General features: G+C 43.8%; 1 protein-coding gene across 3 annotated transcripts; it reads left to right on the forward strand.

Moving 5' to 3' along the window:
- The first annotated feature begins 16 nt into the window (after nt 1-16).
- On the forward strand, nt 17-18,015 carry LOC135499002 (transcription initiation factor IIE subunit beta-like). Of its 3 annotated transcripts, none has more exons than XM_064789595.1 (8): nt 17-166; nt 2,602-2,743; nt 4,074-4,153; nt 5,518-5,625; nt 9,652-9,837; nt 14,534-14,630; nt 15,989-16,104; nt 16,881-18,015. In XM_064789595.1, the coding sequence occupies exons 1-8, from the start codon at nt 146-148 to the stop codon at nt 16,989-16,991; spliced, it is 861 nt and encodes a 286-aa protein (XP_064645665.1). In that variant the 5' UTR covers nt 17-145; the 3' UTR covers nt 16,992-18,015. The 3 variants fall into 3 exon arrangements, with proteins under 3 accessions (XP_064645665.1, XP_064645666.1, XP_064645668.1); XM_064789596.1 differs by having other exon boundaries at nt 17-124; XM_064789598.1 differs by lacking the exon at nt 17-166 and adding an exon at nt 1,835-2,267.
- The last annotated feature ends 3,138 nt before the right edge of the window (nt 18,016-21,153 follow it).

Raw genomic sequence — 21,153 nt, forward strand, 5'->3', positions numbered from 1 at the left:
TGCACAAGTGCATCCGGTTTTTTCGGAGTTGGATTTGTTTATAAAATTTCCTCCGCACTTCCGCTAGTTTTGTCGTTATTATTGGTCAGATTCTACTGAAAATTGTTTAATTGTATTCATAAAGGTATAAAGGTATACACTACTAATGACTTATGCCGAATATACAGTGAGTACTTAGTTAACTGGTGCTGGTCTAAAATTTTCTAAGTCCATAATAGGTCATTATAATATGCATTTTAGGCCCAGATGGGTTGTGCAGGGCCTACATTCCTTTTGAGAAGCATGAATGGGCTAATAATGACAACTTGAGCCTACTGCACATGTCGGCATTGATACCTATTGACTATGATCACTTTCATCAAGTACTCAGAAAGTTTTAATAGCTTGAAATCCGACATGCAGAAAGTCCATCCAAGACACACCATCACTGGCCAGTGCTTTTCGGTCTACCTAATGCGCGTCCGGAACAATTTGTGCGTCCGGAGCGCGTCCGGAAGAGAAAGTGCGCGTCCGGAACAATTTCCTATGTAAATATGAACCTAATGTTGCATTAGATGGCTTAAATAGCATTTTAATTCCATGTAGAGAAAATAAAATTGGAAAAAATCTCCTTGGTGACTTTGTATTTTACAATTTTCAGCGGGGTGATTTGGGTGTTACACAGCCATCAAATCCCAGTTTACTGACGTTTCTCCTCAACAAATTGTTGTTGCAGTTGCAGAATTTCGATAGTAGCCGTGTTGTAATGGATTAGACTGGTATCTGGTGTCTCAGCACATGGAATGAATTTTGTTGACCCCCTTCCCCCGCCCCCCTCGATCCCCTCCCCTCCCCCCTAAAAGCGCAAATTGGCTTCACAATAATTGCTATTGCCCCTTATCCCACGGCACGCAAAGACAAACTCATACCGACTTAGACGACCACAACAGGAGAAGGCGCGTAAGGAAGTTAGGATATGAGTATGGCATTAGTAATTAACCACCTCGCTGAAAATTGTAAAATACAAGTCACCAAAAAGATTTTTTTCAATTTTATTTTCTCTACATGGAATTAAAATGCTATTTAAGCCATCGAATGCAACAATAGGTTCATATTTACATAGGAAATTGTTCCGGACGCGCACTTTCTCTTCCGGACGCGCTCCGGACGCGCAAACAGAGTTCTGGACGCACATTAGGTGGACCCGTGCTTTTCATGGAAAATGAATGTCGTTACAAGCTTTTTACAGGGTAAACCCTAAAAAAAGTGGCATTTGAATCAGGGAGGGGATGTGAGATTTTTGCCCAAAAGTTTAACTTGGGGGGTAAAGTAACTAACACTTACATAACCGATGCCATTAACAACATTTACTTATTCACTACTTTGCACTACAACTGTTTTACAATTCCAAGTTGTCGTCAAAATTTAAGTTATCATCATCATTATCGGAGTCTGACAATTCGTTTTCACCAAGCAACAAATCATCTGCAACATCATCACGATAATGACCATCTGGTTGATGATCAATATTAATTGTCAACAAAATCCAACTATTTTCACCCGAGAGATGTCAAACAATTTTGGCCTAAAACTTGATGATATAAGGCCTAATTGTCAACAAAATCCAACTATTTTCACGTGAGAGAGGTTCAACTATTTTGGCCTAAAACTTGATGATATTAACTGTCAACAAAATCCAACTATTTTCACCTGAGAGAGGTCAAACTATTTTGGCCTAAAACTTGATGATCAATATTAATTGTCAACAAAATCCAACTATTTTCACCTGAGAGAGGTCAAACTTTTTTGGCCTAAAACTTGATGATCAATATTAATTGTCAACAAAATCCACCTATTTTCACCTGAGACTGAGAGGTCAAACTATTTTGGCCTTAAACTTGATGATATTAAGCTTTGCATTCTTAATCTTATATTGTTTCAGCACTTTTTAATTTGCATCAAATTACAATATTCGGCCATTATATTGACGTTTTCGACCCTGTTTACATTGTCTTAGGAAAAGTATAGGCTTGACTAGTTTGGGGTGAGTCTCCACTCGCTTTTCAGAGAAAAGTGAGTCCCAAAGGTGAATTGTTATGACAGGAGGTGAATCCGCTCCTGGTGATTTCCATGAGACAGGTGAATCTATGACTGGTTCCCAACCTCAGGGATTTGCTGGACTGGCGAGTTAACGTCGAGTGCCTGAGGAGGGGGGTCCGGGCATAAACTTGATAGCTGCATTAAAACAATGAAATGTCAAATGAAGCCGGCGGCTATTTCTTGCACCGGTACGTCAGTACTAGATAAACTGTAAAACACATGGTAAACTTACACTGCCTGTGATTCACAGACAGTGTAAGTTTGAAAAATAATAAATAATAAATTTCTGCCATTTTGAAAAGCACTTTTCACAGAAATTTATTTGCGCAAACCGTTTATTGAGTCTTTGGCATGGGAACTGGTATTGAAACATCTCAGTTGTAATCTGTTGTTTTTGATATGTCATCCGATCTGAAGCGTATTCAGATCTCGATAATAATTTTGGGCAAGTTGGGGTTCCTGGCCACAACTGTCAACCCAATGTTCGTCTTATCTTTTGATTTCACCACATTCTTTTTCTAGATGGATCCAGCATTGCTGAAGGAGAGAGAAGCTTTCAAAAAGAGGGCGCTAGCACAACCATCAGTCGAAAAGAGAAAGGCCCAGAAAAGAACTGAAAATGATCGCAGCACGAAGAAGGCACGGCCAGCGCCAAAACCTAAAGGTAAGCACCCTACCCTTGACAGCCTCATACTTACTTAGGGCTCTTCGTCCCTATTGGCACATAAGGCCACAACACAACCTCCAGCCTTTTCAGTCTCTTGCTGCCCGTTGTGCCTCGTCCCATGTCAGCCCCATCAGTTTCAGCTCCTTTGACATAGTCCTCCTGGTAAGCACCTACCCTTGACAGCCTCATACTTACTTGAGGCTCTTCGTCCCTCGTGGCACATAAGGCCACAAGACAACCTCCAGCCTTTTCAGTCTCTTGCTGCCCGTTGTGCCTCGTCCCAGGTCAGCCCCATCAGTTTCAGCTCCACTGACATAGTCCTACTCCATTTGACTTTGGGCCAGCCTCGTTTGTTCTTTCCCTGGGGGGCTCAAATGCAGGGCAGTCTTTGGTATGCTGCTTGGATTCATCCAGAGGACATGTCTAAGCCATCAAAGTCTGCAGCATCCGATTACGTCGGCAACGTTAGAACTCTAGATCTGCGTCAGCTGACGGATCGGAGAGCTTCATTAGAGATTATCCTTGGCCAGAACACTTGGCAGATCCATCGCAGACACCTGTTTGAAAGCCTCATAGCCTAGTGGTTGATAAAAGTACTGCGGGTTACCACGAAATTCGGCCCAGATTCGGAACCCAGGATTTGTGTTCTCGATGAACCGTTGTAGATTTAAGGAACTAATATTCCTGACTCTTCACAGTCATTCGAATAAGACTTGACAAAACACCCGAGTGAGAATATTTCGTTATCATAATGGATAATGTAGCCTTTATCATTTGATATTTCATTTGATATGTTTTAGAATAGAAATTGATACCTCACTGTCGGTATTGATTGTCTCACAAAAACCGCTCGGATGGAGCTTAAATATTGGCTATGGTTTTGGTCTACATTTTAGCTCCACCCTCGCGGTTTCGGTGAGACAACCAATACCTCCAGTTCAGTATCAATTCCTTGAAGCCAAAGCTCCTAGTATCTGGTATTTACGCCAGGGCAAGTAAAAGTCCCCACCAAGTGAGAAACATGAGTAGCTGGCGTGGACTTCCCTCCTTTGGCCAAAAGACCGAGGGCATAATGGTCAGTATGATGGCCGCGTCCAAGTGTTAACCAGTTCAACCAGAACATCAAGATTCAAACAGACTCGAAGGCTGTGAAAGAATTTTGAAGGCCAAGTTTGCATGAAAGTTTAAGCCTAATGATTTTCATAGCTTTGCTCGTTGGCCGAAAACAGAAAAGTTTTTGAGTGGCTGTTTTAGTTTTGGTCTAATTGCAGCTAAAAATGTTTATGAGTTGAGCCTTTCAGTGAGTTTACTGTTTTATTCATTTCAGCCGATTTTAACTACAAGGCAATGCAAGGAAGTTCACAGTTTAAGTTTGGAATATTGGCAAAAATAGTTAAATATATGAAGGTAAGATAAGAATACTAATCACTTGGTTTCGTTGACTGTTTTTTCCACCAGGACAAAAGTACCGAAAAGTGTTTTGCCGCTTAAGTAAAATAATCAAGTATGTGCAAATTTGAATAAAGGAGCCTTATAGCTGAGTGGTGAACTCCGACTACCACTCAAAAGGCCCCGGTCGATCCCGGCGAGAACCCAGGAGTGTATTTCTGGATGAACCGGTGTGGCTTTCAAGGAACGAAAATTACCGGCTCTCCACAGTCCTTTGAATGAGATGTAAAACCGAGGTTCCTTGAATCTGGTGTCTATGCCAGGGCAGGTTACAGACTCCACCAAGTGAGAAACATGAGTAGCTTGCGTGGACTCTACAGGGCTGCCTAACCTTACACATTTGGGGGAAATCTCACACACAGGCCTGTTTACACTTAGTTAGGGCCATTTTACACTTTGACTCCAGAAAATGTCTTTAAAATTGTGCCGAAATCATCAGAAGACCCAACAATGACATTTCCCTTGCTGATTTACACTTTTTCACCGAGGGTTTTAGTTTTACACATTGCTGGACGAAGGCAGTTGTGACACTCCCTCCGGCCGAAGTCTGGAGTCACTAGGCCTTGCCGAAGTCGTAGTCACTAGACCAATAAACCCAACTGGCACCTAACCATACTGGCACGCATAAACGCTTATCCTGCCTTGGAGGAGGAATACTCCGTGGAGAAAATCACCTCCAAGTGCAGAGCAAACGCCCTGGAAGGGGAAGGATAGAAGAAGGGATATTGGATTCCATCAAATTGGATATTGTGATGCGATTTTGGGCTGCACTCACCCTGTTTCTGCCCCTCTCATGTTCGAATTTGCTCACAATGAAAAAGAAATCCCCATCTGATAGGCTCATATAGGCCAATAGAACTTCAGGTGACTTCTTCAATCATAAAATTAACTCGATTTTTGAAGAATATCTCATTTTCCTCTCCATCGGAAAATAGAAGTTGTCCTTTAAAGAAATCAATCAGCAGCAGCTAGGTAGGTTAGAAAAAGCTACACAAAGTCCTTAATAGGTGTCCCTCCAATCTCATCGTACATCAAAACTATTCACGCTTGTGCGAGGAATGTTATAGTGCTGTGTCAAACATTACCAGAATTATCGGAATTCAGGAATACCAGACGACTTGGAACCTGACTTGGCACTCAATGCCGGGAATTCAGGATTTTGAATCAGCAGAGTTTGCCCTGATGACGCCAGCGTCGACACTGATGAAACATAGGCCTACCCGATATGAGTTGTTTTTCTCAGTGATTCATTCCTAACTTATTGAAACGTTCCTAGAGATTGCATTGTCAAACTCGTGTATCGTCCGCTTTTAATATTTCAGCAACGGCATCAACAGGGAGACACTTATCCATTATCAATTGATGACATTCTTGACGAAACAAATCAACTTGATGTCGGAGCACGGCATAAACAATGGCTATCGACCGAGGTAGGTTGTTTCCTCCCACTGTTCACCCTCCTCCAAACTCACTTTATCCCTGGTACCATCAGGGCAAGACCAATATACTGATATTTGATGAAATATGGCTATTGACCGAGGTAGGTTGTTTCCTCCCACTGTTCACCCTCCTCCAAACTCACTTTATCCCCGGTACCATCAGGGCAAGACCAATATACTGATATTTGATGAAATATGGCTATGGACCGAGGTAGGTCGTTTCCTCCCACTGTTCACCCTCCTCCAAACTCACTTTATCCCCGGTACCATCAGGGCAAGACCAATATACTGATATTTGATGAAATATGGCTATCGACCGAGGTAGGTTGTTTCCTCCCACTGTTCACCCTCCTCCAAACTCACTTTATCCCTGGTACCATCAGGGCAAGACCAATATACTGATATTTGATAAAATATGGCTATCGACCGAGGTAGGTTGTTTCCTCCCACTGTTCACCCTCCTCCAAACTCACTTTATCGGAGCACATCAGGGGGCGGACGCGCTGCTTGCTTTTAAACGACTCCTAAAATCCTGGCTGTTCGAGGAAGCATTTCTTGGTGGGGAGGTAGCGCCTTGAGCAGGTTTACCTGGAGTTTGGCGCTCTATAAGACATTGTTGATTGTTGATTGATTTATCCCTGGTACCATCAGGACAAGACCAATATACTGATATTTGATGAAATATGGCTATCGACCGAGGTAAGTTTCCTCCCACTGTTCACCCTCCTCCAAACTCACTTTATCCCTGGTACCATCAGGGCAAGACCAATATACTGATATTTGATGAAATATGGCTATCGACCGAGGTAAGTTTCCTCCCACTGTTCACCCTCCTCCAAACTCACTTTATCCCTGGTACCATCAGGACAAGACCAATATACTGATATTTGATGAAATATGGCTATCGACCGAGGTAAGTTTCCTCCCACTGTTCACCCTCCTCCAAACTCACTTTATCCCTGGTACCATCAGGACAAGACCAATATACTGATATTTGATGAAATATGGCTATGGACCGAGGTAGGTTGTTTCCTCCCACTGTTCACCCTCCTCCAAACTCACTTTATCCCTGGTACCATCAGGGCAAGACCAATATACTGATATTTGATGAAATATGGCTATGGACCGAGGTAGGTTGTTTCCTCCCACTGTTCACCCTCCTCCAAACTCACTTTATCCCTGGTACCATCAGGGTAAGACCATTATACTGATATTTGATGAAATATGGCTATCGACCGAGGTAGGTTTCCTCCCACTCTTCACCCTCCTCCAAACTCACTTTATCCCTGGTACCATCAGGGCAAGACCATTATACTGATATTTGATGAAATATGGCTATCGACCGAGGTAGGTTGTTTCCTCTCACTGTTCACCCTCCTCCAAACTCACTTTATCCCTGGTACCATCAGGGTAAGACCAATATACTGATATTTGATGAAATATGGCTATCAACCGAGGTAGGTTATTTCCTCCCACTGTTCACCCTCCTCAAAACTCACTTTATCTCCGGTACCATCAGGACAAGACCAATATACTGATATTTGATGAAATATGGCTATTGACCGAGGTAGGTTGTTTCCTCCCACTGTTCACCCTCCTCCAAACTCACTTTATCCCTGGTACCATCAGGGCAAGACCATTATACTGATATTTGATGAAATATGGCTATGGACCGAGGTAGGTTGTTTCCTCCCACTGTTCACCCTCCTCCAAACTCACTTTATCCCTGGTACCATCAGGGCAAGACCATTATACTGATATTTGATGAAATATGGCTATCGACCGAGGTAAGTTTCCTCCCACTGTTCACCCTCCTCCAAACTCACTTTATCCCTGGTACCATCAGGGTAAGACCAATATACTGATATTTGATGAAATATGGCTGTCAACCGAGGTAGGTTATTTCCTCCCACTGTTCACCCTCCTCAAAACTCACTTTATCCCTGGTACCATCAGGGCAAGACCATTATACTGATATTTGATGAAATATGGCTATCGACCGAGGTAGGTTTCCTCCCACTCTTCACCCTCCTCCAAACTCACTTTATCCCTGGTACCATCAGGGTAAGACCAATATACTGATATTTGATGAAATATGGCTATCGACCGAGGTAGGTTTCCTCCCACTGTTCACCCTCCTCAAAACTCACTTTATCTCCGGTACCATCAGGACAAGACCAATATACTGATATTTGATGAAATATGGCTATTGACCGAGGTAGGTTGTTTCCTCCCACTGTTCACCCTCCTCCAAACTCACTTTATCCCTGGTACCATCAGGGCAAGACCAATATACTGATATTTGATGAAATTCTTGTTGAGACCAACCAATGTAAGGTCACCCTCACCCTGCACACCACCCCTCCCTTGGGTCATCTTCTGCATCTCATGAGGATACGGGCCATCCATTGAGTATGTACGTACTGAGCGGGGAGACGGTTTAGGAATTTTGGGGAAAATGCGTACAGCTGTAAATTTTGTCCAAATTGTGTGTACAAGGGGAGGGGTCTCAAAATCCCAAGTTTGATGCGTACATACAGTGGAACCTCCCTTAGCGGACACCTCTCTATTAAGGACACTAGTTTTGGTCCCAATTTGGTAGTTTCTATTCAATTTGACCTCTCTGATCAGGACACCTCTCTATTAAGGCCAGCACTTGCCAGTCCCGAAGGTGTCCTTAATAGAGAGGTTCTACTGTACTTAATGGATGGCCCCATACTGGTATCAAGAGCCTTTCGAATCCAGCACCCAAAATATGATTCTGGGCCAGATGACCATCCATGAGCATGAATGTAGTATAGGACTGAAAAGCCTGTAAGACCTGGGTACAAGGTATTTTTAAAGTGATCTGCATCCGCAAACTGTGCGTGATATAACGCTGAAAATGCGGGATATTGATGATAGATACATGATCTGATAGATGTTAAAGCGAAATGTTTATATCAATACTGGTTTGGCAGTAATTCTTCAAAACACCACGAAAACGATATTTCCTCTCAATCAACTAGACTTTGATGTTTTCACCCCAAATCTTGGTTCAGTACTCAGACTGACATTGTCTTCCATGTCATCAAGAAAATTTTCAAAAAATGTTGATATTTTGAGAACATGTCCAAGTTGTCATTTTGCAATATTTGGAAGAATAAATGGTTAATTAGCGTTGATATCGATATCTCACTTAGCATCAATCAGATTATGTATCTATCATCATTACGTTCCAAAATTTTCAGCAACATAATGGAAGAGTTTTGGCTCCACTTACCACTGTGCATGCGCATGGTGAATCTCTTTTCACCAGGAAAAAACTGAAGCTATTACAGTGGAACCTCCCTTAGCGGACACCTCTCTATTAAAGATAACCTCTCTATTAAGGATAACCTCTCTATTAAGGACAACCTCTCTATTAGTATTAAGGACACTAGTTTTGGTCCCAAATTGGTTGTTTCCATTCAAATTGACCTCTCTAATCAGGACACCTCTCTATTAAGGACATCACTTGTCAGTCCCGTTGGTGTCCTTAATAGAGAGGTTCTACTGTACACCGGTGTCGTGAAAAGGTCAGATAGGGACCTGGAATGTAAAGTGCCACCTCGTTTGCTGATCAAAATATGAACCTCTCGAATGTCTCGTAACCCTTGTAGGCCCTCGTCAACAATCAGGACACCTCTCTATTTAGGACATCACTTGTCAGTCCCGTTGGTGTCCTTAATAGAGAGGTTCTACTGTACTTCGTAGTCTTGAAAAAGTCAGACAGGGACCTGGAATAGAAAGTGCCACCTTGTTTGCTTATCAAAATCTGAACCTCTCTAATGTCTCGTAACCCTTGTAGGCCCTCGTCAACAATCAGGATACCTCTCTATTAAGGACATCACTTGTCAGTTCCGTTAGTGTCCTTAATAGAGAGGTTCTACTGTACTTCGAAGTCTTGATAAAGTCAGACAGGGACCTGGAATATAAAGTGCCACCTTGTTTGCTGATCAAAATCTGAACCTCTCTAATGTCTCATAACCCTTGTAGGCCCTCGTCAACAATCCCAAGATCAACGTCGTGGATGACAATAAGTTTGTCTTCCGCCCGAAGTATAACATCCGAGACCGGAGGGGGTTAATGCGATTGCTGGAGCGAAATGACCTGAAAGGATTGGGCGGTGTTTTGATGGACGACGTCGAAGAGGCTGTGCCGAAATGTGGGCGAGTTATTCAGGTAGGCGCCGAGCTGACACGAGTGTCCTCTTTAACGCTATAACACCTAGAGCCAGCGCAAGGGCTTATTCCCCTTGGCCCCGACTTTATTTTACCTGGAAATCATGTTTTTTTCTCCAGTGAGATCGACGGCGGTTGTCACCGGGCGCCTCCAGGTGTTATAGGGTTAAGAAACTCTCTAACAAGTTTATGCTGCAATAGACACCAACCTAGCATCTTCCATTGATGTCCATTGCAATATTACAAATTCAGTTTTTTTTTGCAAACTTCTCTACAGGCTCATGCTGCACCCGAATGCCACCAACCTTAATTCGAATGCTCTATTAAATCACGGAGTTCAAGCATACCGTGCTATACACCCAAGTGAAGATTCCATTGATCATGTTCTCAGTTATTCAGAGTACTTCATAACACTCGGGTATGTTTTTGTATCGCTATACACCAACAAGTTAAAATGTATGTTTGTTCATCCTGAATATGAAGGAGGCAATAATTGGTGGAGCCCCTGAAATAAGGCCCAGGTTTGATCCCCTTCTCAAGGAACAGTGTGGTCAACACTGCTTCCTACCCTGCAATAAGGCCCGGGTTTGATCCCCTTCTCAAGGAACTGTGTGGTCAACACTGCTTCCTACCCTGCAATAAGGCCCGGGTTTGATCCTCTTCTCAAGGAACTGTGTGGTCAACACTGCTTCCTACCCTGCAATAAGGCCCGGGTTTGATCCCCTTCTCAAGGAAAAGTGTGGTCAACACGGCTTCCTACCCTGCAATAAGGCCCGGGTTTGATCCCCTTCTCAAGGAACTGTGTGGTCAACACTGCTTCCTACCCTGCAATAAGGCCCGGGTTTGATCCCCTTCTCAAGGAACTGTGTGGTCAACACTGCTTCCTACCCTGCAATAAGGCCCGGGTTTGATCCCCTTCTCAAGGAACAGTGTGGTCAACACGGCTTCCTACCCTGCAATAAGGCCCGGGTTTGATCCCCTTCTCAAGGAACTGTGTGGTCAACACTGTTTCCTACCCTGCAATAAGGCCCGGGTTTGATCCCCTTCTCAAGGAACTGTGTGGTCAACATGGCTTCCTACCCTGCAATAAGACCCGGGTTTGATCCCCTTCTCAAGGAACTGTGTGGTCAACACGGCTTCCTACCCTGCAATAAGGCCCGGGTTTGATCCCCTTCTCAAGGAACTGTGTGGTCAACACGGCTTCCTACCCTGCAATAAGGCCCGGGTTTGATCCCCTTATCAAGGAACTGTGTGGTCAACACTGCTTCCTACCCTGCAATAAGGCCCGGGTTTGATCCCCTTCTCAAGGAACAGTGTGGTCAACACTGCTTCCTACTCCGCAATAAGGCCCTGGTTTGATCCCCTTCTCAAGGAACTGTGTGGTCAACACTGCTTCCTACCCTGCAATAAGGCCCAGGTTTGATCCCCTTCTCAAGGAACTGTGTGGTCAACACTGCTTCCTACTCCGCAATAAGGCCCTGGTTTGATCCCCTTCTCAAGGAACTGTGTGGTCAACACTGCTTCCTACCCTGGAATAAGGCCCGGGTTTGATCCCCTTCTCAAGGAACTGTGTGGTCAACACTGCTTCCTACCCTGCAATAGATCCGGGTTTGATCCCCTTCTCAAGGAACTGTGTGGTCAACACTGCTTCCTACCCTGCAATAAGGCCCGGGTTTGATCCCCTTCTCAAGGAACTGTGTGGTCAACACTGCTTACTACCCTGCAATAGATCCGGGTTTGATCCCCTTCTGAAGGAACTGTGTGGTCAACACTGCTTCCTACCCTGCTATAAGGCCCGGGTTTGATCCCCATCTCAAGAAACTGTGTGGTCAACACTGCTTCCTACCCTGCAATAAGGCCCGGGTTTGATCCCCTTCTCAAGGAACTGTGTGGTCAACACTGCTTCCTACCCCGCACTAAGGCCCGGGTTTGATCCCCTTCTCAAGGAACTGTGTGGTCAACACTGCTTCCTACCCCGCAATAAGGCCTGGGTTTAATCCCCTTCTCAAGGAACTGTGTGGTCAACACTGCTTCCTACCCCGCAATAAGGCCCGGGTTTGATCCCCTTCTCAAGGAACTGTGTGGTCAACACTGCTTCCTACCCCGCAATAAGGCCCGGGTTTGATCCCCTTCTCAAGGAACTGTGTGGTCAACACTGCTTCCTACCCTGCAATAAGGCCCGGGTTTGATCCCCTTCTCAAGGAACTGTGTGGTCAACACTGCTTACTACCCTGCAATAGATCCGGGTTTGATCCCCTTCTTAAGGAACTGTGTGGTCAACACTGCTTCGTACCCTGCTATAAGGCCCGGGTTTGATCCCCATCTCAAGAAACTGTGTGGTCAACACTGCTTCCTACCCTGCAATAAGGCCCGGGTTTGATCCCCTTCTCAAGGAACTGTGTGGTCAACACTGCTTCCTACCCTGCAATAAGGCCCGGGTTTGATCCCCATCTCAAGAAACTGTGTGGTCAACACTGCTTCCTACCCTGCAATAAGGCCCGGGTTTGATCCCCTTCTGAAGGAACTGTGTGGTCAACACTGCTTCCTACCCTGCTATAAGGCCCGGGTTTGATCCCCATCTCAAGAAACTGTGTGGTCAACACTGCTTCCTACCCTCCAATAAGGCCTGGGTTTGATCCCCTTCTCAAGGAACTGTGTGGTCAACACTGCTTCCTACCCTGCAATAAGGCCCGGGTTTGATCCCCTTCTCAAGGAACTTTGTGGTCAACACTGCTTCCTACCCTGCAATAAGGCCTGGGTTTGATCCCCTTCTCAAGGAACTGTGTGGTCAACACTGCTTCCTACCCTGCAATAAGGCCTGGGTTTGATCCCCTTCTCAAGGAACTGTGTGGTCAACACTGCTTCCTACCCCGCAATAAGGCCTGGGTTTGATCCCCTTCTCAAGGAACTGTGTGGTCAACACTGCTTCCTACCCCGCAATAAGGCCCGGGTTTGATCCCCTTCTCAAGGAACTGTGTGGTCAACACTGCTTCCTACCCCGCAATAAGGCCCGGGTTTGATCCCCTTCTCAAGGAACTGTGTGGTCAACACTGCTTCCTACCCTGCAATAAGGCCCGGGTTTGATCCCCTTCTCAAGGAACTGTGTGGTCAACACTGCTTCCTACCCTGCAATAAGGTCCGGGTTTGATCCCCTTCTCAAGGAACTGTGTGGTCAACACTGCTTCCTACCCTGCAATAAGGCCCGGGTTTGATCCCCTTCTCAAGGAACTGTGTTGTCAACACTGCTTCCTACTCTGCAATAAGGCCCGGGTTTGATCCCCTTCTCAAGGAACTTTGTGGTCAACACTGCTTCCTACCCTGCAATAAGGCCCGGGTTTGATCCCCTTCTCAAGGAACTGTGTGGTCAACACTGCTTCCTACCCTGCAATAAGGCCCGGGTTTGATCCCCTTCTCAAGAAACTGTGTGGTCAACACTGCTTTCTACCCTGCAATAAGGCCCGGGTTTGATCCCCTTCTCAAGGAACTGTGTGGTCAACACTGCTTCCTACCCTGCAATAAGGCCCGGGTTTGATCCCCTTCTCAAGGAACGGTGTGGTCAACACTGCTTCCTACCCCGCAATAAGGCCCGGGTTTCATCCCCTTCTCAAGGAACTGTGACCGATGGGACTGGTCATGTGTGGCCGTGGTGGGGTAAAGGAAGGAAGAACTGCAAATATAGTGGTTTGAAATGTATGATAGCAGCTCTTGGCATAAGGTATAAATGGACTGGCATTGAGCGATAGGGGTCAAGCCCTGAGAAGGCCTTGAATTACGTAAGTTGGAATAAAGGAGAGAATGAGAAGAACTAGATTGTGCTGCCATCTAACTTTATGCAGCACAACTACAATGCAAATACTTTAGAGGGATACTAGAAGATTCTCCAACAGAACTAACATTCCTGGCTCAGCACACTTTGGTCCTAAATTGATTGTTTCCATTCAATTTGACCTCTAATCTGAAGAACTCTCTATTAAGGACACTAGCTTTGGTCCCAAATTGGTTGTTTCCATTCCATTTGACCTCTCTAATCTGAAGAACTCTCTATTAAGGACACTAGCTTTGGTCCCAAATTGGTTGTTTCCATTCAATTTGACCTCTCTAATCAGGACACCTCTCTATCAAGGACACTAGCTTTGGTGCCAAATTGGGAGTTTCCATTCAATTTGACCTCTCTAATCTTGACACTTCTCTACTTGTCAGTCCTGAGGGTGTCCTTAATAGAGAGGTTCTACTTTGGATTGTCTAAACTTCACTTGATCTTGCGCTTCGATAAATCTGTCTGAATTCTGTTCAGTCTTACTTTCTACCACAATTTCTCATGAATTGAAAGCCTGTTCAATCTTACTTTCTACCACAATTACTCATGAATTGAAAGCCTGTTCAATCTTACTTTCTACCACAATTTGTCATAATATTACTTTCTACCACAATTTCTCATGAATTGAAAGCCTGTTCAATCTTACTTTCTACCCCAATTGCTCATGAATTGAAAGCCTGTTCAATCTTACTTTTTTCCACAATTACTCATGAATTGAAAGCCTGTTCAATCTTACTTTCTACCACAATTTGTCATGAATTGAAAGCCTGTTCAGTCTTACTTTCTATCACAATTTCTAATGAATTGAAAGCCTGTTCAGTCTTACTTTCTATCACAATTTCTCATGAATTGAAAGCCTGTTCAATCTTACTTTCTACAGCAATTGGGCAGCCAAATCACCAAAATCATGCGACCCGCCGATAAAAAAGAAATCCTCTTCTACAACGATAAGAGCTTTGACTTCACAGTTGACGAGGGTAAGGACACTCTAATTGCTCAGTGGTTCTCATTTGCATAGGAAAGCTTTGGGTTTTCAAAGTACTATGAGTCTGATATCAAGTACAGTTTGTTTGCTTGTTTTTTCCAACTACAGTAGAGGTTGTCATCTAGTTTCGTTTCTCAACCACCAAAGCTATGAGCTTGAAACTTGGTACATATAACCCCCTATATCATATAACCTCTGGTGCTGAATTTCAGCCTGATCTGATTCTTGACTTTGCCACCAGGGGGCCAAAACAGAAAAAGTAAGAAGTGCAATAGCCTGCTTATTAGCAAATTGTTTTTGATGAAATTTTTATGGCAGGGACCCCTAGCAAGGTTACCTCAGATGTTGCACAATTTTTTGGATTTGACCTACTTTTTAAGGTCGCAGAGGTCAAATGGCGTAAATTTGTCGTTTGAGTGTAACTATGGCACGTTTCTCAACCGCAACAGTAATGAACTTGAAACTTTGAACAAATGACCCCCTAGGTCAGTTGACCTTTTACACTGAATTTTGGTTCGGTCTGATTATTGACTTGGCCACCAGGGGGCCCAAACTCAAAACTCAAAAAGTGTGATTTCTCGCTTATTACTGATTTGTTTTTGATAAAAGTTTCATGGTAGGTACTCCGAGCAAGGATACATCAAATATCTTACGGGTTTTTGATTTGACCCACCTTTCAAGTTCACAGAGGTCAAAGTTGAAAACTTTACCGTTCTTGGTACGTTTTGTCGTTGTTCAATGTAAAGAGTTTTAATTTTGTGTAATGATGCATCTAAGAAGCCACTATTTGTATGCCAAGTTTCAGCCAGATCGGAACTCAAATATGGCCGAAATTGCATGTTTTGTGGGTTTTTCCTCGTATTGTGGCAATCCAAAGGTCGTGAGTTCAAACCCCGGTCAAGGACAGCCAAAAATATTTTTATTTTTCATCTTTTCCTTTTTTCTTTTCTGAGTTCTATCTTACATTTTCTTCATTTTTTGATTTATTTGGTGCCATAGATTTAATCAGGCGGCCATTTTGGAAATCGTTTTTTGCCGATTGCTGTAGTGTAACGAGTGATGAAATTGTTATGGTCAGGTGGATGTGTCTACATCACATATCACCCTGGTTTGCATATGACCTACCTGTCGGGGTCACTGAGGTCAAAGTTAAAAATATATTCACCATTGTCATACTGTAGCACTTTCTGTAACTGTCTACTAAAAATACTTACGGTGAGCACAATGGCCCCTGGCCGTTTCATTTGAGAAGTTTTACTTGTGGCACTATAAAATACAATGAAGACAACAGTGTAGGCCTTTCACTACAAGACTACAATGCCCTTTCAAAATGTTCTGCTTTTTATTCAGAATTTATAAAATTATGGCGAGGCGTGTCCGTAGATGGGGTAGATGAAAATAAGATAGATGAGTACCTGGACCAGCGGGGAATCACTACCATGCAAGACGTCGGAGCAAAAACTGCAGTAAGTTCCAATGGGTGGTGCATAACTGATGGAACAGCCCTGATGTATTGTTATGTAATGGTATGTGTATGCCGCAAGGCTGTTCCAAGGTATGAACTGCATCCTGTGGCAAAGGTTGCGGTAGCTTCAATGGGTGGTGTATAACTGATGGAACAGCCCTAATGTATTGTTATGTAATGATGTGTATGCCGCAAGGCTGTTCCGAGAAATTTGTGTCACCCACAGTCATTGATGAAAATGTACACCCACACTCACTGCTCACTCTCGCAACTTGACAGTTCTATTTTGTAGTTGATCTCACTGGTTTCTATGCGCTGTGGGAGGTAGTTAGCCTTTCCACAGCCGGCCAGTGGGAGGGGCTGCCTCCTATTGATCCACAGCCAAAGCTGGTGTTATGGTCAGAGTGTCCGTCACTGCTCACTGTTCTATTTTGTAGGTGATGTCACTGGTTTCTATGCGCTGTGGGAGGTAGTAAGCCTTTCCACAGCCGGCCAGTGGGAGGGGCTGCCTCCTATAGATCCACCGCCAAAGCTGGTGTTATGATTTGAGTGTCCTTCTCTCGTGCTCGCTACCATCACTTAGTTGGAGTGCACAGTCTAACCAGGTGGTGTCCGTCCGCAAAAATCATTATAAGAGATCAGCTTCAGTACGATACTACCAGTGGTGGCACATGGTGGCAGACAGAGGTATTATCCTCCTGGCCAGGTGATTACCAGGTCCAAGTCGTCTCTTTAACCCACCCCTTCCATTACTGATAATGTCTTCCTCTGTTTCAGGCTCCAGTACAGAAACGAAAACGAAAAGGTGGCAATCGAAAAAAGACATTCAAATCACATAACGACCATTTAGGAAACTTGTTAGAAGACTATTCAAACGTGGACAAGTGAGACAGTTATCAATTTTGTGAGGACTTGTGTGATTGGCTGAAGTAATTCAGAAATGAGTTAGGTCGGGTCTGATTGGTTGGAATTCTGCTGAAGAGTTTTATGGAGAAAAGTGTCTGCCGTGACTATATGCGTTGCCAAAAAGGTGGAAATCGTTATGACTGTCCGGTTGCATGCATCACTTGATTGACATCGATGTTCAAAGTTAAATGGAGAACACGGGCGCTGACAAACTATGTCCTTAAACATGTTAAAGGGACAACTTGGGTATGAGATATGTTGGTTTTTTCATTACAAAAATGGCTTCCAGCAGGAGCGTGATTTCTCCAAACAGGATAATTAAAAAGTCATTGAAGTCCAATAACAAATGCACAAGAACGGGGTGTAAATTTAGGCCTGTTTGAAATTCGCAAGCCATGCCCAGAACTGCCTTCCAACACTGGTGAAAATCAGAGAACGGCATCAGTGTAATACTACCAGTGGTGACGCATGGTGTCAAGCTGGCACATTATCCTCCTGGCCAGGTAATTCCCAGGTTGTCCCTTTAATAAGACTGCTCATTTGCTCTGAAACGGTATTTGGCACTAAATTTCTAGGAAGCCACGCCCCCCACAAACCTCAACCAATGAAATCGCATATAAACAACAACAAACCTGAACACGTTGGGGTATCGCGGCTGACTTTTGTTAAGACGTAGCGTAAACTACATTCTCTGTTCGCAATAGTATTTAACCTGGTTGACCAAATTTGTAAAGTCATTCATTGAAAAAGTACCAATTGTACGAAATGTCTGAATAGACTGGAATCGTTGCATTTGTTTATTTAAACCCACACTGAAACGGTATTTGGGCAATTTGTTTTGTAGGAGGAAACCAGTGCACCCGGAGGGAACGAAAATAAAACGTGTTGAATTAGACTGAGTGTTGCGCAAACCTGCCTCAGTAAAAGTTTGAAAGATACTTAGTTAAAAAGATGTGGATGGGGATGTTTTTAGAAATGAATCAAATAAAACGTTTTTTTGTTCGAAGTCTGTTTTCTGTTGGTTGGTTTTCTGTCTGGTTTCTATTTTGTTGAAAGTCTTGTTGGCGTTCATCATTGCTTTATTGGTAACCCTTTCACTGCCGGCTGCCTAGTATTCTCCTCCAGGGAGTATTTTCCTCAAAGGCAGGGTGAGCATCTTTCTTCGAGAAAATTCTACTTTGTCAGGTGTTTGCATTTGGAGGTGTGGTCCTCCAGGGACAGCTCGGAATACAACTCTCCTTTAGCAGGGGACTTTAAGGCCTTCTTCTCCAGGGAGTATTCTCCTCCAACCCAGGATAAGTATTTTTACATGCCACTACGGTTTGGTGCCAGTTTGGTTTATTGAAATGAATGTTTCTCACTTGGTGGAGTCTTATGCTGGCTCTGGCAAAGGTAAAAGGTAGACAGAGCCTTGGTTCCATTTGAACGACGAGGGTTGAGTGTCTCGCTCAAGGACACAAAGACATAACTGCGGTGATCCGTTTGAGAGTCAAACCCATGGTTTCCTGATTGTGAGCCATTTGGATTAACCACTTTGCCACTGATCTTCTGATATCAAAGAGAATATTGACTTTAGTGGTTTGTCATGTGAGTGCAGTAGGGGAGGGTTGGGGACACCGGAGGGGAGATCAGAGGTTCGAGCATTGGGATCGTATTCAGGAGCTTATGGGTTCAACTCTTGAGATGATCAATGCTTTTTTCCACTCCCAACTTTAAGCTGTCCCCTACCGCGCCATCCCCAGTATCCCCTCTAATTATGGTCACCAGACTCACAGTCTGGTGACCATATTGATATCACTCATGTTCTGGTTTCTTTCTTTCTGTTCACATTTTACAAACAGTATTGCGAGTGTTCTCCAAAACAGCTAAATAAACCAAATCTATCACCCCTATACCACCAAACACAATCCCATCTAGTGTACGTCGCAAAAGACTTTTCGGATCATTTCGATGACTTTGAAGCGTTTTTATGCTCCGATTTTCTGATTTGTTTGAAAATCTCCTTAGCGAATCTGGTGACGTCACGTAACACGAGTTCGATTCGATGACATCACTTGATCCCGAGTTCAATCCAAGTGTTGGCATTCTCATATAAAACAGTTAACTCGGATAACTCGGCTTACTCGGTTCACGCATGCGCATTAGAAGCCACGGGCAGACCATTGATAGATTGGTTCCCGATCGACTCACTAGGGCGTATGAGATTCCCTGTAGACCTAGTAGTCTTTATATCAATGTGTTTGGTCGCCTGACGCTTGTAACGAGAAGTGTTTTTGGGTGCATTTCTATAGTAACTCGCACAACGTAGTGAGTGTAATGGTTACGTATGTATAAAGTGTAAACAAATTTCATATATCCATCATGTCCATCGAATCTGAAAAAATTTGTGCAGACCCATGACAATTCTGGTTCCGGTACAGTTTGTCGCATTCCATACGGGCCGCGCTTGCCGATCCTGCTTTCACGACGCACCGCAACCACAGTTACCATGATTCCCATTGTTTCCTTCCTCGTGACGCAATTATTTCATGACGTCATGACATTACCAGCTATTGCGGGCCTAGCACACTCTGTTTTGAATAGAGGGAGACTCCATCATTCCTATTGTTTGAGATTGGAAAGGTGTGAATTAATCTGGCAATTAGCCTCCTGTGCATTGGTGCATACAAACACTAAAATGTTTGGTTTTTGCTGATTTAGGGTCCAACAAATCAGCCAAAAGTTTTGAAAGCTTCACAAATGATTGTTACAAGGAAGTACTTTATGATAGTTTGCGAAATTTTGATTAATTCTAGGTGGAAAGTAATATTTTTCGCATATTTGTTGGGAAAAAAATTGAAAATCCTCCAATTTTCAACCCCCCTATGGACACTATGAATTTTTCTCCAATAAAGCTGAAATCTTGGGAATATAATCCTAAGAGTTATATCAACCACGTCTGAAGTCGGGAGTTTGTATCAAATGTATAGTTTCGGAGCTAGTGCAGCTAGAAAAGCCCCCAAAACCCACTTTCTCAGGAATTTACACTACGGGCTACGAGTGAAGCATTACAGATTTACCAAAATTTTCAACCTATAGATGGACACATCGAATTTTCATCCAAATCACTCCAAATTTTGCCAGTAAATACCTAGACATATATAGAATTATGTCAGAAGTCGGGAGTTGGGATTATTTTAACACCCCGCCCAAAAAGCCAGCTTTATTGATATTTCCTATGCATTTTCCATTAGGCTTGCAAGGACCAATTGAGCAGGTGCACTAATTGGCTTGATTGGCTAGGCCCGCAATAGCTGGTAATGAGCCATTGACCATTCACGCAAGTAGATTTATTCACACCGGCGCCACTGAAGTGCGGGTGTGGGACATCATGTATTTCAAAATCGTCTGCTAGGACATACAGGACAACGTCGGCGGAGACAGTTGTGACATTTCATTGCAGACAAAGAAAACGTCCTCTTCTTCTCGATTTACGTAACTTCAAAAAAGTCAGTTTTATCACTACTAAATCCAGATCCAGTCACGTGATTTCTAGTAACTGCCAAACTCGACCCAGTGCCAGAACTGTGAAGTAATGATGTAGGTCACGTGGTCAGAGTGCAGGAGTTCCCGTACCGCCTGGCTATCCGATTTAGCATCTACCGTTCCGGAACGACATCAGCGCCTCCAGTGTCAAGATAATAAATTTGCCATTCTTGATTTTGGCGCCAAACGAATAAAAAAAACGCGTTAAAACAATTAAGAATATATCAGCTACAAAAATTCGTTATTAACTAACTGCTGAAGAAACATACACAAATATCTAGGCTAGCAGGTGGAAAATTCAATTATTATTTCACCACAAAGAGCTGCTTCTGTCCGCAGATATGAGACAGCTACCGGGGCGGGGACTATTTCTTATGGGGCCTTATTGTTCAGCGTCTCCAAGGAATTTCCCCCCAATGTACTGACTAAAACCTGTCACTTTCAGAGAACGGGGTTGGGGCTTTGGGGGTCTCATCCCCAATGTACTGGCTAAATATGTCAGAAGGACGGGATTTGGGGGGCTCCCCCGTGTCAAACAGTTGTGGGAGTTGACTAGAGCTTGCTCTTTACATATTATAGGCCTAGTACATGCCCACCAATGCAGATTGAAGTCGGACCT

This window comes from Lineus longissimus, chromosome 14 (genome assembly GCF_910592395.1).
Source record: "Lineus longissimus chromosome 14, tnLinLong1.2, whole genome shotgun sequence".
Lineage (NCBI taxonomy): Eukaryota > Metazoa > Nemertea > Pilidiophora > Heteronemertea > Lineidae > Lineus > Lineus longissimus.